A 15,907-nucleotide genomic window follows, 5' to 3' on the forward strand; every position below is an offset into this window, starting at 1 on the left:
AACTAAGCTATAAGTTTTTGATCAATGATTGTTTTTTTCAATTTTAACTAGTCAATTCAATTTTTTTATTACTTTGTTTAGAATTATGTTATTTTATATAGTTAAAATATTATTTATAAAATTGGCATGTTGACAAACTTATAGAAAACCTTAGAAAAAATTATTTATGTATATGTACATAAAATGTGAATGGTTAATTGAGTAGAATTTGAATTACTTATTATAATTACGTAATGTAGAACTCATATAGGGATATCTGGTGATTAGCAAACGTTTGACCTGCTTTATCGACTAACTGCCGCATATATTACTAATTTTTACATTTTCATCAATTTTGGATAGAAAATCGACAAAAGGAACATTGTTTCGTAATCCGGGAATAAGGAGCTATCATCCGCTATCGATATTATTTCTTTTTAAACAGGAGAAAAATGTTTAATGCATTTTGCGCGCTGTACGAACACCCGATTTTTTTCGCAATTTTCTTAAAAACGGAAAATCCGGAAATAAAATTTCAAGCGGAGACATAATCCGGAAAAAGGGAGAAAACGTTTTAGCTCATGAAAACTCAAAAATATGATTAAAAAATTTTTTTAGGCGTCAGATTCACAAGTCTTGCACAGGCTGGCATTCACTTCTAGCCTTGCAAAGTGAGCACATGAGTATGAATAAACTTGGCTAATACATACGTTCTTTCTCTCATTGTAATTAACTGAACAAGACTTCCTCTCCTATAATTCGAGCTCAACTTATAGAACATCTCGCGCTATAAGAAACTTGGGCCGAATTATATCCAATCCCAAGAAAACTTTATCTCTGCTTATAGGACAATTCGCACCATAAGAAACTAGGGCATAGTCTGAATTTCCTTAAAACCTCAGCCATATTCGCATATATTTGATTTTTCAATTTATTTGACATAAGTAGAGTAGATTTATTAGAAACGAATTCTTACTCATTAGCGCAACTAGATACGAGAGTTTGAATTATTTATAAGTGATACGAACATCACAACAATTAAATTTTGTCTATCAATAAAAAAAATAGCTCCAAGTATATATGCAATCATTTTTATTCTTCTAAAGTGAAGAAAAATGAAATATTGAAAAATCAGGCTACTTGATATTATGACGGAAAAAAAATGTTTTCATATGGTTATGAAAAAATTTTTGCGTATTTTCCTTACAAAATAGAACATTATCTTTCAAATAAACTTTTTTCTACGATTCAAATTTTCCAAGATCAAAAGCAATAAATATAGACGCTGATTCTGAAGGAAACGCTTTTATATTCGCTGAATCTAAATCAAAAATATTTTTAAAAAAGTGCTTTGCATAGTACATGAAAAGAACAAAAATGGTTTTTTTTTATTTTTTCTATTTTTTTCTCAAAATGGCAAGCGGTTATAAATACGACAAAAATGTTGTAATTTTTGTTTTGATTTTTGCCTCGCTATATGCAAAAAATATATATTAGCATAATTTTAATATACACCATTTAAAAAACCTGAAAAAATAATCTTTCAAATAAGCTTCCGCAATGTTTTATATAGGTTTATTTTCAGTCAATATATGGAACTCTAAGTCGTTTTTGTTCGACTTCTCGGATAGATAAAGATTATTAGGCAAGAATATATTTTTAATTGAAAATTTCATATTTTAATGTATAATATATTTAATGTGTAATTTTTTATTATCATTGTTATTATTATTGTTGCTATATTCTTAAATAAATATCATTAATTCATGAAATAATTAATTGATTTCTTGAAGTTTATTTGACTTTATTTCATAAATAAATTGATGTGTGTGGGTGCGCGCGCGCGTCTGTGTATGTGTGTGTGCATGTGTGTTATTTCAAGGATGAAAACTTTGTCGGTAACTTCGGAATCTACATTTTTTTAACTTAAAATATAGTATAAGATCGAGCAGAGGATGAGTATATATATAGTCATCAGAATTACAGATTGCATTGCCATTGGGTGTACATTCAAAAATTGCGTTGTCGTTAGACATCATCGTTGTGCGTGCGGTGACCAACATTACGAAAAATCAAATTATACTTTTCAATTGTTATTTTAATTAACATTTTTATTTATTTTGTTAATAATCCATCGTTATCAATTAATTATCACAATTTTTATGGCTATGAAAGAATTCTTTTCGTTTTAATAACTTTTGACTCAGACTGTATTCCTCGTCATTAATTGTTGGTGAAATTCTGACAAGATACCGGTGATTATGTTATGAGTGTACTATCGCAGGAAAAAACAACGGACATATTTTATTTATCACTTATAAAATAAAGTAAGTATTTCAATATCGAAGGCAAAAATAACTGACTAATTTCGTTCTAATGAAATTTAAATTCTAATTTTCAAACGTATGGATATTAAATTGTTTTGACGCTAATCTCTAAAGAATCATAATCATAATAATGCATTGTTAATACTATAAAAGAAATCTTCGTTGAATCATGAAGAAAATCACTACATTCAATTCTTAGCACATTGTTACATTGAATTTTTGCTTTATGTTATTATTAAGTGTTTGTGTTGTATAGAGGTTAGTTGTACAAATTTTAATTTATTTTTACCGTTGTATGTATACATACTGTTGAATTTTTATTCTAAACAAAAAATATATTAATAATAAAGGTTATTTTATGTGAACCTGGAATAAATGGTACATTATTTTTTAGATGCCAAATAGTGTAAAAGATGATTCAGAACCAGAAGGAGATGAAATGTCTCATGTCAGTAATGATAGTAATGCTTCCACATCATCTACTGAAAGTAGTGAAGAACATTCAGATAGTGATGATTCTTCTGATATGGATGAAGAAGAATGTGAAAAACGCAGAGCTGAATGTGTCGAAAATATGGAAGATTTGGAAAAGCAATTTCACTTACTCAGAGAAAAGTAAATAATCTGTTTTTGTAAATTTTATATTAACTGTTATTGAACATATGAATTACAGTTGATTATTACAATTTATTGTTCTTTGTGTCTAAATCATTGTTCTGCCATGCCATTTTGATGTTCTAGATCAATATAGGCAATAAAAATTAATATTGTTCTAGATCTATATAGACAAAAATGGAATCAAAACCTTGTTTAACGTTTTATTCACAGATCTAATGACAAAGAATCTAAACCAGCTAATGCTATCAGTCAGAACAAATACTTTTTGTTAACTCAGTATCTATTCTGACCAACAGCATTAACTGCTATCAATTTTTTCTGAAGAGATTAATGGTTCTGTTAACAAAGCATTAAACAGGGTTTTGATTTCTTTATTGATTACACCAATCAAGGGCAATGATATTAACACAATTTATTGTTCTAATTAAGATTGAGTTTGATTATATATGAATCTTGAAATGTAATATAATATTACACATGTTTTCACTTTTATTTTTTATAGAGTATACGAAGAAAAAATAGCTCAAATAGAAAAAAGTTTGATTGAAATCAGAGGAGAAAGATCTGAAGAGTACTTAAAACATGTTGAACGTCTTCGAGAAATTATGCGAACAAAAGAAGCAGTTGCTGAGGTACTGAAAAAATATAGATTAGAAAATATTAGACATTTATTTTCATCTGAAGAATTAGCAGCATCTCAAAATTTAAATAGTGAGAAAGGACTTTTACGAGACGATATTCAAGAAGAACTACAAGAAAAAATTCGCGTATTAGAAGAAGACAGAAAAAATAGTGACTTAAATACAGATCTTTGGATTTTATCTAATGGAAGAAGACGTAAAAGGTCTCAAAGAAGAAAGGCTGTGACCGTACATGGACCTTACATTGTATACATGTTAAACGAGACAGATATTTTAGAAGATTGGGCATTAATAAAAAAAAGTTTAACTTCTTTCAAGACAGAAATTATGTAACTAAGATTCAATTTACTAATTTAATATAGATTTGTAATTTTCGTTTGAACCATTAGCTTATATTTATAATATATTTCGAAAAAATTTTGAAATATGATTAGTATTTTATGTAAAACAAACGTTTTCTAAATAGAGCAGAACCTTATGTTATAATAGATATTTTCTCTAAGGCTTAAAACTAAATAGTATTTCGTAATTTTTGGTGAATAGAGCAGAATTTTGGTTGATAATATAGTAATTTATGGATGTTAAATAAAGTAATCTATCATTATAGATGATATGAAATTTATTAACAATGCTCATAGTACGTAAATTTAAATTTTTAAGCAATGAAATTTGTAAGCAAAAAAAACATAAAGACGATTCATAAAATAATTTACAAGTTTGCATGTAGATTTGCATTTATTTCTAATATTTCCAAAAATGAATGTAATATAATAAATTTTAATTTTGAAATTGGATAAGAAAAATGAAAATAAATAAAAATAAAACTAGATAGGATAGATAGGATTATGATGGTTATTTTATTAATAATAATCAATTACTCAACATTGCAAAAAAACGAGAAACTTGTACACAAGACAAAAATTATAAGAGTATTGTTACATAATACTCGTTTTCATTAAAATATATGTTCAAGTTGTAAATATTGCGATAAAGCTTTTTAGAAGTAGTTTTTTACCATGGCGAAAATTTATCAAAACACTGTCATCCCCTATAAATTTTAATATTAATTTTTATACTTATAGTTTTAGAGGGAAATTAATATATTTTGAAGGTAGATAGTACATTTGTGTGTGTGTGTGTGTGTGTTCATGTGGAGTGCCATCCACTCCGGTACAATACCTCGTGATATTTAAACAATTACTAATTTGCGTTTTTATCAGTAGTGAAATATATTTAAGAACTATACATGTATTGATTAATATATGTACCTCCTTTTAAGGTGCATCAATCTGCATAACTTTGATCATTGTTATCGTGCCTTCATCTCTATTATTTTTCAAAAGAGAGTTTTTCTGTTAGAGAATTGAGAAAAACTATTCAAGTTTCAATATCGGTAAAAAAAAAATTATTCCATTATGATGAAGTATAAAAACTTTGCTTTTGCAATTTTCCAATTGAGCGTACATTCGTTTTCTTCAAAGTGATTTCTTTTTCTCTAAGACATATTTGTCAGCTATATTTAAATGTTTCTAAATATAACGACGAGTTTCGTATGTTTTGTAAAGATTCTTTCGGATTTTATAACCTTCTTGTAACAATTGTTAAAGTATTGAAATTATTCTTCACGTTTCTTCTTGTGCTATTTTTCGAATAAAAACTTCTTCATACTACCAGTCCATTTAAAAAGAATAAATCTTATCTATCTGTTTCTTTCCTACCCAATTACTCAATGTAGTTTCTACTATCTATTATTGCTATTTATTTATATTTCTTATTAATTTCTTAATTACTCAATATAGTTTCTACTATCTATTATTGCAAAGGAAAAATATGAAACTTACAAAATATTTCTAAAGCATTAACAAATTGAGAAACAAGCGTCATAATTACCGAGTAAAAAAAGAATTACTAATTAGATTTGAATTTCAATATTCCATAGTCCACACACTTTTTAAGAAAGGTAAAAACTGGCAAGCGAGTATAGACATTGGCGTCTCATTATTGCAAAACATATTTTTAAGTATCATCGGAAGAGAACAATTTCCATAATTTTAGTTCATAATTTTATGTTTAGCTTAATCAATATTTTTATCGCTAGTGTTCCCTCAATATTGCCGATATGAATGTCAGCACCATGTTTCAAGAGCATTCTGATACAAAATATATAAGCGAAATGTAATACTAAGTATCCTGGTAAGAAAATTGAACCTGCATTAATTTTATCGTATAGTAACCTAGAGAGAATCGTGAAATCAACTTTATGCAGGTAAGTATAGATTTATCGCACTTAATTAATATCAAATAGAATACTGCACTAAAGTAGGAAATGTTCTGAATTTAATTTTGTACAGGCAAGTAAATAATTTTAACTCAAATTTGTTAAAATATTAAAAATATTTTAATTCTTACTTTGGAGCAGAAAATGATTTATTGAAAACGAATTTTCTTTGCAACTACTAAGCCTTAATTAAATGAATGAAAATTATGAAACTGTTCCTCAGGCCCGTGGTTATAAGAAAATCAATAACAATAAATATTCTTTTACGATGATACTCCTAAAACCATGTTTTGTAATAATGAGACGTCAATGTCTACGCATCTGTAGATTTTTACTTTCTTGAAAAGTCCATGGGGAGAGAGAGAGATTTTATTTAAAGTGTATCATAGGTCTTAATATTTATTACAAAAAATGTTAGAAGTTATTTAATGAATCGGCGTAGCGCCACGGTGACGATTTCTGACACATTTTTGCAACATTTTCATTAATGGCATAAAAAACGGTGACATACAATTTCGAACACAGAAATCACTTCAGAATTCAATTAACTTCGTTATATCACAGTTTCGTAATGTTCTAAAATTTCTTAATACTTTATTAAAAAGAAATGGAAAATTTTCTATTTTGTAAAAAAATACATGAAAAACTATATTTTGTCTATTTTGAACTAAATTTTAAAGCAAGTAGTACCATTAAAATTGTTTTAACGATTCTAATATGATATTCTCATTACAAAAGCCATGTAATTACAATACAAATTTCTTGGTATATTCATTAATATGCCAAAAAAATCTTTCGAAATGTAATACTGTAAATAAAACTAACTGCAACAAAAAATAAATAATGAATATTGAAATGGACTGACGATCGAAAAAAGAGAATAATTTGCTTAAATTTATACTAAAAACGTATTGTGATTTTACCCTTTGGGCAGCTCGCGTCAACTAGTTAAAATACTGGTGTGGGTGTTCTTTCAGGTTCTTTCTATCAATTAAGCAATTCTTTACTCATTTGATTCTATTGATAACAATTTTTTTATTTTTCTGAAATTAAAACAAATTTGTTTGAAAATTCCTTTTGGATAAGAAAATAAAATAATACTTCATTGAAAATGAAAAAAAATACTGTACCTTTCGTTTGCTATATTCCTTGTAACGATTTGATTTAAAACTTTATAATACTTCTGAACCATTTATATACGAATATTTTTATGTATAATATAATATGTCATTGTAAATTGTAAAACTATCATTAGATCAAAACAAAAAATTAATTTGAAATAAAGAATAGTATTAAATATTAAATATAATAGCATATTTAATAACCTGTAAGAGATGGCTATCGGAAGATTGTACAAAAGAAACATGTTATGTTATTTGCGACGAAATTGAGAAAAAACAACCGTTATAGTAATTATAACTTTTTACTGCATCAGGAAAAAAAATAAAACAGACTTTTTATGAATTTTTAGGCTCACGCTAATTTATATTTGTAAATAGACTATAAGGGTAACTTTTACTTTTTTCAATGAAGAAAACTCTTTCACGCAAATCAATTACAATATTACCTTTCAGAAAAGTTATCATCCACACCAAAATATTTTCCTAATAACGTAGAATAATAATGAAACTCTGAAATTTATCGAATCTCCATATTTAGTTATTGCGGTGCGATTAATTATTTTTACAGATAATTACCGAATAATGATTTGAAAACGTTTTAGAAATGTTTTTTTGCAAGATTTCTAAACGTTTGTAGATTTTGATGAAAAAAAACCGTTTTTAAAACGTTTTTACAACTTTTTCCAAACGTCAGACGTTTTCAAAACACTTTTAAAATGTTCTCAAAACGGTTTTTTAATAAATTTTTTTATAGCTCTGAAACATAGAGACATTTGTACAACGTGAAATTTGTCCACTCATTTTTTAATTTATAGAGTAAGCTATCGTTTTAAAAATGCTTTAAAAACATTTCATTAAAACGTTTTATGGACTGAAACATTCAAACGTTTTAAAAACGTATTCAAAATAAATAAGCGTAAATAAACTACACAAGTCTATAGAATATGTCACTACCATTTATATTTTTTAATTATAACAATTTTTAATATTATTTAAATTGATAGTTTTTCTGAAAAGGCTGACAATCAGATAGTACGAGTTTTTAAGTTTCACGGATGACCTTTGCCACCGATCAGAATTATTAAATAATGAAAGATGAAAAAAACTCATATTTCATCCACTGGATTATCATAAAAAATACAGTATTAGTTCTACAACAAATTACAAAACATAGAAAGAGTAGCCACAAATGAGCTATCATTAGCAACTTATATTTATATATAATTATTTAAAGCAAAGAATAGAGCTGGTCGTTGTGAGTATATTCAGGTATATTTTGTTTTTCATTTTTTTAAAAAGCCAGGCTATTTTTATTCTCGTTTTTAAGCATTGTGATCGATTGATATCTAGAAAGAGTGCAAAAATTAAACGTTGTTCCAGGATATCTGATTTTGCTTGTCAAGTGAAATACAAATATATAAATGACTTGAAAGAGCCTACGTATTTAGTTTCTGTTTATTAACGATAATTCAATGATTTTCAGTACATTTTACATATTGCTGTAAATTTTGTCCTTAATTACCCTGTTGGAAATAATTTTCGCATAAAACTGCTGCACGTAGTTATTTGTAATTTAAAATAGTTTATAAACGTCAGATTTCAGACACGTATAACAGTTTATTAACAGTTATTTTCTGTCAGTAATAATTAACAACTAGACAATTTTAGAAATGCACCTTTTATCATAAAAAAATTTGATATTAATAACAGTTATAAACAGTTTTAAATCAATTTTAAAAATGTAAATAATTGTTTACAATTGTAATAAATATTTAGTTATCATATATGATAATTAAGAATTATTTTAAACACTTATATATTGTTATTATTTTTTTTATTTTTTGCTTATAAGTATTTTTTTCGTGTCCGATATTGGCAAATTAATAATTACAATTAACTGCAAATAATATAGTTAATAATTTTTTATCCTAATAGGATAATAATTATAGTATTAACTACGTTTAACGACGGTTATAAATTGTAAATAATTGTTAGCAAATGTAACTAACTGATGATTTCTCTTTATTTTAATTTTATGCGTAAATTAATTCCGACAGGGTACTGATAATTATAATTTCTACATGCGAGGATTGCAAGGTATTATTGAAAAAACGTTCCTAAACTAAGTTTCTGTCCAATAATCATAGTTTTCCCAGCACTCGAGTTTGATTATTTATTTTACAGGTAAATAAGCTATGCACAAATGATTTTTTTACAGTTGCGTGAGACGCAGCTTTTGCACAAATTAGTGGATAAAAATTAAATAATTATATTGATAAATAAATGCCTAGTTTACATGGTTAAATATTTGCCATTGTCAGTCAATGGCTGAGAAACTAACTCACGTCAGAGTGAGTCAGAGTCAAAATCAACCCCCTCTCTCCCTATACACACATATACACTGCTATATGTACTGCCATATTGTGAAGCTTACATGTAAACTAAACGTAGAAAAAAAAAACAAAAATATTCAACCATTGCTAATATTGATGTCGACATCAATAAAGTTTAACATCTAATACATACTTATTTTTCTGAATGAAATAAATGGTGTTATCATAAATCTTCAATAAGGTAAATAAAAATTATATTACTAAATAATAGATCAATTCTAATATATTAGGTTATGAAGAAGACTTGATGAACACATAAGAGATAAGAAGGATAATTAAACGAACAATGAAAGTTTAAGCATTATCGTTGAGCAGTATTTTTTATTCTAAATGTACTATTTTTCATTTTCAAATTAATTTAAACAGATTCCATAGTTTATTTTTTAACTGTTTTAGATTTATGTTTTTATGCAACTACACTGTAGCTTAAAGTGATTAGTAAAATACGGGCATTATTATAAATACTTCTACTACTTTCAAATCTAAGCTAACCACTTGAAGTGACCTAAATACTTACAGTTTTTAAGGATTATTATTCATTTATTTTTGTAACTACACTAAATCCTAAATAGTTTAATGATTCAGTTACCTAAACTAATAATTTTGATGACAGAAAATGTCCAACTCGTCAACAAGTGCACCAGTCAGTCAGATATTGAAAAATGCTAGCACATTTGAAGATGAACCAAGAAAGAAAAGTCGCGAAGACTGGCGTAAAGCAAAGGAGCTTGAAGAGGCTAGAAAAGCTGGTACTGCACCAGCTGCTGTAGATGAGGAGGGTAAAGATATCAACCCTCATATCCCACAATACATAAGTTCAACACCTTGGTATTATGGAGCTTCGGTAAACACTTAAACTGTTTTAATAACATAAATAATATATTAATTCTATTTCAGATTATCTGATGGAAAATTATTTACATGTCTAATTATTTAATTTTGTAGTCTTACTGTTAGTAATTTAGTGAGTTTATAGATTAAACTATAAAACTTATTACTTAATTTTTATTTTCTAGGGACCTACATTAAAACATCAGAGACCACAACCAGAGAAACAAAAAGAATTTAGTGATATAGACAAATGGTATATTAGAGGACAATCAACAAAGAAAGCGACTAAATGGCGTGAAGGAGCATGTGAAAATTGTGGAGCTATGGGACATAAAAGAAAAGATTGTTTTGAAAGACCTAGAGCCAGGTTAGCTAGATTTACTAATGAAAAGATTGCACCAGATGAAGTTCAGCAACCAACACTCTCATTAAGTTATGATGGAAAAAGAGATAGGTATGTTTTACATTTATTTGATTGTATTCTCTCTGTTCAAAATAATTACAAGCATAATTTTGAAACACAGATGGGCTGGTTATGATCCATCAGAACACAGAGCAATCGTTGAAGAGTATCAGAAAATTGAAGAAGCCAAAAAACAACTTAAAGCAGAAAAACTTAATTCATCAGAAGCAGAAGAAGAACAAGATGAAGATGAAGATGATGAAGATAAATATGTTGATGATATTGACATGCCTGGTACAAAGGTGGACAGTAAACAACGTATTACTGTTAGAAATTTGAGAATAAGAGAAGACACTGCAAAGTATCTTAGAAATCTTGATCCTAATTCAGCATATTATGATCCCAAAACACGTTCGATGCGAGATAATCCTTATAAAGGAACAGATAAAGAGTAAGTTTAGCTTAGATAAAAAATTATTACTTATTATTTAAGTTAGAGATAAGTAAAAATTGAAAAGAAATTTACTGAATCAATGAGATTATTGACCTTTTTAAAAATGAAATTTTTTATTTTAGGGCTGATTATGCAGGTGAAAATTCTATAAGGTTCACTGGTGACACTAAAGAACATGCAAAAGCGCAATTATTTTCATGGGAAGCTCAAGAGAAAGGAATTAATGTCCATTTGTTGGCCGAACCGACTAGAATTGAGCTTATGAAACAAGATATTGAGAAGAATAAAGAGCAAATCAAAAGTGTGGTTCGTGATAGCATAATTGATAAATATGGAGGTGCCGAACATCTTGATGCTCCACCACGTGCGTTATTATTAGCACAAACTGAGGAGTATATAGAGTATTCCCGTACTGGACAGGTAATTTAAACGGTTAAAACCTGTAATCCTAAAAATATTTAAAATAATGCATAATAACAAAAATTTATTTCTCCTAGATAATAAAAGGACAAGAGAAAAAAATCATTAGATCAAGATATGAAGAAGATATTTACATCAATAACCATACAACAGTTTTTGGATCGTATTGGCGGAACGGTCAATGGGGTTATAAATGTTGTCATTCATTGATTAAAAACTCATATTGCTGTGGTGAAGCTGGTCAAAGAGCTATAAAGGAAGCAGAACAATTTTCCGGAAATGCTACTCAATCAGAATATAAAGAAGCAAAAATTGAAGAAGTCAAAAATACAAATAAAGAAAAAACTAAAGACTCATCCGATAATTCAAGTGAGTCTTCTGAAGAAGACACTCGCACTACAACTGAAAAAAAATCAAAGAAGGAAAAGAGGAAGAACAAGAAACGCAAGCATAAGGAGAAAAAGAAAAATAAAAAGAAAGAAGAAGATAAGTTGAAAGAAGCTTTGAGAAAAGAAGATGAGCATAATAAAAATATTGAAAAATTGCTTCAAATGGATGAGAGAAAAAGGCCTTATAATAGTATGTACAGTGCTAAAGAACCGACTGAAGAGGAAAAAGAAGCTTACCAAATGAAGAGGTTTAGGGAAGAAGATCCCATGGCACAATTTATGTAAAACTAAGGTTAAATAATTATTGTAAATATATTTATAGAAGAATAATCTTTATAAATGCAGACAATGCACCTGTATTAGATGTATTATAACAATGAATATGTTATAGCTTATGGGTATATTATATAAATCTATGTAATTGAATTCGATTGCTATATATTACCAAATGTTTATATTTTTATTCAAGGGGGTATCCTACTTTGGAAGGCCTAAAAAACCGTTTTTTTAAGGAATTTTTTTAAGATAGAAAAAAATAACCAACTCCAGCGAACTTTCAGGAATATTTTAGTATATAATTGAACATTATAAAAAAATTTTTTTAAAGAAAAATATCAAAATGCAGCCGATTATTAGACACATTTGTTGGGCAATCCGTAATCCGAGTCTTCTATTGGCGGGAGTGATAGAGCTCTTAATTTTGATCTGAAACAGAAAGTCAAAAAAATATTTCATTTTCATACATGTATTTTCTATTTGAACCAAGAAAAATCCGAAGAAATTGTGTAATTTAAAATTTTTTCCGAATTTGAAGCAAAAAGTGCTTTTTACAAGGAAAAAAAATCTCTTCAATGTGTTGAAAAAGTCTTGTAGAAATTTATTTCCAAAAATCTTTTTGGTTCATATAGAAGAGTAGATAAAACTGAAGCTAAAAAACTTCGGATCGTTACGATAACTTATTTATTTTTTTGCAAACACGCCCGCCAGTTTAGAAAAAGTGAAAAAACGAAAACTCAAGGAAAAGCACTTTGAAGTTTATGAACTGGAAAAATGTTAATTTTCGACTACTTACGGCAATAATTCGCTAATGAGCTATTCCTGCGCTATACAATAGACCTTCAGCTTCCTCATGGAACTCATTTTGTTCAAGTTGTTCAAGTCTACGGGCCGTACGAGCTTCCTTACTGGAAAGAAACGAACGTCGTCTTTCTCGTTCAATCCGTTGTATGTCGACATTATCCGCAAACATTTTACATTGCTGGCCAATTTTCAAATTGAGTAATTGCATAGTATGCAGAACTGCTGAATATCCTTCATTGAACATTCCTGCAGCCATATACGCAGCAATTTCTACGATTTTTTGACCAGAATTGAGATGGTTCGGAGTTATGCGCCAGACAGTGGAGTTGAACGATTCGTTCGAATTTTGCGTGTGTCCACCTAAGCATCGCGTCATGAGATCGTCATTCGAAAGTTCTTCGTAGATTGGACGAATATGTTCCTTCACTTTTTCGTCAATTAATCGAGCAGAATGTTTGAAGGATGCAAGACGATTCGTAGCTTCGGCTTTGCGCCATTCACACCAGCTGTCAGTGCCTGTCGGACAATTCTCGTGACAAGGAGATTCATCAGTTGAACAATAATGATCCAGCGTTGCCATCACAGCTTTTTTCATATCATGGACAGAATGAATATTCCTTCGAATTGCTAAACCATAATATATTGTCAACTTTTTGATGAGACTCTCCGTTAGACGCTTTTTTCCTCCAAGCTTCTCTTCCTTCCTTTTATTTCGGAGTCGAGTACCCATGCGCTTTTGTACGTGTTCCACGCACACATTTTTTGTCACAGGGTAATCATCACCATATGGATTCATTTTTACAATACCATTGAAAGTTTTCGAATCACCGTCGCCGATGTAATTCGTATACTTTACTCCAAAATTTTCAACAGATCTCAAGAACATCTCCACGATTGAATCTACCTCCATCTTCCCTACTAAACCATCGTGATTTGAAGAGCATGATTCTTTATGATCATTATACCATTCTTCAAATTCTTCTTCGTCTAATATATTCTTTTGTAAAGCACATGAATGACAATATGCACTTTTTACAATAAGGTCGACTACTTTGCCAGAGTAATATGCAATGAGCGTTGTAACACCAAACAATGAAGTAAAACCTCGTTTTTTCCAGGATCCATCGCCAGAAACTTTCAAACAGTCAGCAGATCTATCATGTTCTATATTTTTTTCTTTCTCTTCTTTGACAGCTTTTTCACAAACGCTTTTGAACATTGATTTTGACGCTGTATATAAATGCTGCACAATTTGATCATACGTTGATTTTGCTAAACCTTTACATATATCCATAAGTCCACAAAACACATTAATACCTTCTCGTTCAATACCGAAAAGCCTCATAACAAAAACAATTCGTCTATTTATTTCGAATCTAGTGTTTATAAACGGTCCTGAATTTATTTCTCTATGACCACACATACACGATAATACAATTTTAAAACCTAAGCCTCGATGTCCGCTCTCTGAAAATTGTATATTTTGTTTGCAATATCTGCAAATTACAATATCAGAAATTGCAAAAAATACTGTGACAAACTCGATTATTCGATAGCAGTGAGTTAGATGCACAATGATGTTCTCGGTGCTAGCGGTGGCTAATTTTCTCTCAGTACTGCTTGTGTTGCACTCTGTATCGTCCGATTCTGTTGTGAATTGATTACCATGGAATTTTCGTTTCCGTGGTTTTGCAGCACGATTACTACTTAATTTGTTACCTTTCGGATAACTAGACATGATTATATTGAAGCGCACTCGTCAATAGTCAGAGCAGAACTAAACGTTACGCCATAAACAGCTATATAGGAAACAGACACAAATTATATACCGATGACACATACTAAGGTTCAAAAGACGCTTCTATGAAAGCAAAATATTTCGAACAGCTGCTGAACCTTTTCAGGTTCAGCATTATTATATTCAGAAACTATATAGTTTCGAGCTTAGAGACGAGGGGAGGAGCGAGCGCGTTTCAGTCTGACCGAGCACTGGCACTTGCTCGATGCCCCGCTACGTTTAGTGCTGTATCTTCGGAAATACTGCGAATCCGACTCTATAACTTCGGATATATGTTCTTATACATATAAAGAATAGATTTAAGCAATAAAAAAATCGATTTTTTCAACATTCTAAAGCAGGATACCCCCTTAAGCTTCAAATCAATTTTTTCCGCTTAAAACACTGTTTTTCTTAACTTGAATAACCTAACGCTTTCTACATTATTAAGAAAGATATTCTTAGAATTCAAAAATTCATGAGCAAGTAGCTTTATTTTAACCATCTAGACTATAACCACATACAAATTTAAAAAAAGGCTACATGTATTTTGCAATTCCAGCTTAGTTGCCCTGGTTTTGTCGAGTTATATCTATAGACGCAAATTCTAACATTTTAAAAATGTAGATTTTTATATGGTTTTAGACGCAGTATTAACTGACTAAAAGATTGGTAAAATAACGTTGTCTAATTTTTTTTACGTACACAATAACCGATAAGAAATATATCACTTTTGTAAGTTTGAAAAATAATATTATATGTAATAATATGTAATAAACTGCAAATAACTCAATGAAACTTGCAAGTAGTGATTACTCGATCTCCATTTTTCCATGGATGCAAGCTAAACGATATGAATAATCGAGTGTTTCATATTCAATAAATCAAGATTTGGAAATAAATTCTTCCAGTAAAAAATTATAGGAAAAATTAAATAATTAAAAAGTTCAAAATAGTTTTTAATATTTAATTAAATTAGATAAAATATAAAAAATTATTTTGACGAAGGTAATAAGGTTGTAATGATTAGTTAATGTTTATGGCTATAAAATTATCGAAATCAAAACCTTTGCGTAAAATTTATACTATGCAATGAAATTATATTTATCTTTACAGAACATATACTATTTGTTGTTAATTAATATTGCTGAACATTGAATTTTCTATTATGAAATCTTTTATTCGATAAGGAACAT

General features: G+C 28.7%; 3 protein-coding genes across 3 annotated transcripts; 2 read left to right on the plus strand and 1 right to left on the minus strand.

Annotated features, from left to right (window-relative positions):
* Window positions 1-1,979: 1,979 nt before the first annotated feature.
* LOC131675137 (breast cancer metastasis-suppressor 1-like protein) lies at window positions 1,980-5,220 on the plus strand. Its single transcript, XM_058953996.1, has 3 exons — window positions 1,980-2,306; window positions 2,701-2,921; window positions 3,427-5,220. Exons 2-3 carry the CDS (start codon window positions 2,701-2,703, stop codon window positions 3,896-3,898), a joined length of 693 nt encoding a protein of 230 aa, XP_058809979.1. The 5' UTR covers window positions 1,980-2,306; the 3' UTR covers window positions 3,899-5,220.
* Window positions 5,221-9,351: 4,131 nt separating this feature from the next.
* On the plus strand, window positions 9,352-12,285 carry LOC131675132 (pre-mRNA-splicing factor Slu7). The gene is made up of 6 exons (XM_058953989.1): window positions 9,352-9,538; window positions 9,971-10,201; window positions 10,374-10,642; window positions 10,713-11,042; window positions 11,168-11,465; window positions 11,543-12,285. Exons 2-6 carry the CDS (start codon window positions 9,974-9,976, stop codon window positions 12,137-12,139), a joined length of 1,722 nt encoding a protein of 573 aa, XP_058809972.1. The 5' UTR covers window positions 9,352-9,538; window positions 9,971-9,973; the 3' UTR covers window positions 12,140-12,285.
* A 134-nt stretch (window positions 12,286-12,419) lies between these two features.
* LOC131675152 (uncharacterized) lies at window positions 12,420-15,293 on the minus strand. Its single transcript, XM_058954018.1, has 2 exons — window positions 12,927-15,293; window positions 12,420-12,559 (listed from the first exon to the last, which is right to left on the minus strand). The coding sequence occupies exon 1, from the start codon at window positions 14,670-14,672 to the stop codon at window positions 12,939-12,941; it is 1,734 nt and encodes a 577-aa protein (XP_058810001.1). The 5' UTR covers window positions 14,673-15,293; the 3' UTR covers window positions 12,420-12,559; window positions 12,927-12,938.
* Window positions 15,294-15,907: the final 614 nt, after the last annotated feature.

The sequence above is a fragment of the Phymastichus coffea genome, unplaced genomic scaffold (assembly GCF_024137745.1).
Source record: "Phymastichus coffea isolate CEN01 unplaced genomic scaffold, Cenicafe_Pcof_1.1 PCOF00016, whole genome shotgun sequence".
NCBI classification, from domain to species: domain Eukaryota; kingdom Metazoa; phylum Arthropoda; class Insecta; order Hymenoptera; family Eulophidae; genus Phymastichus; species Phymastichus coffea.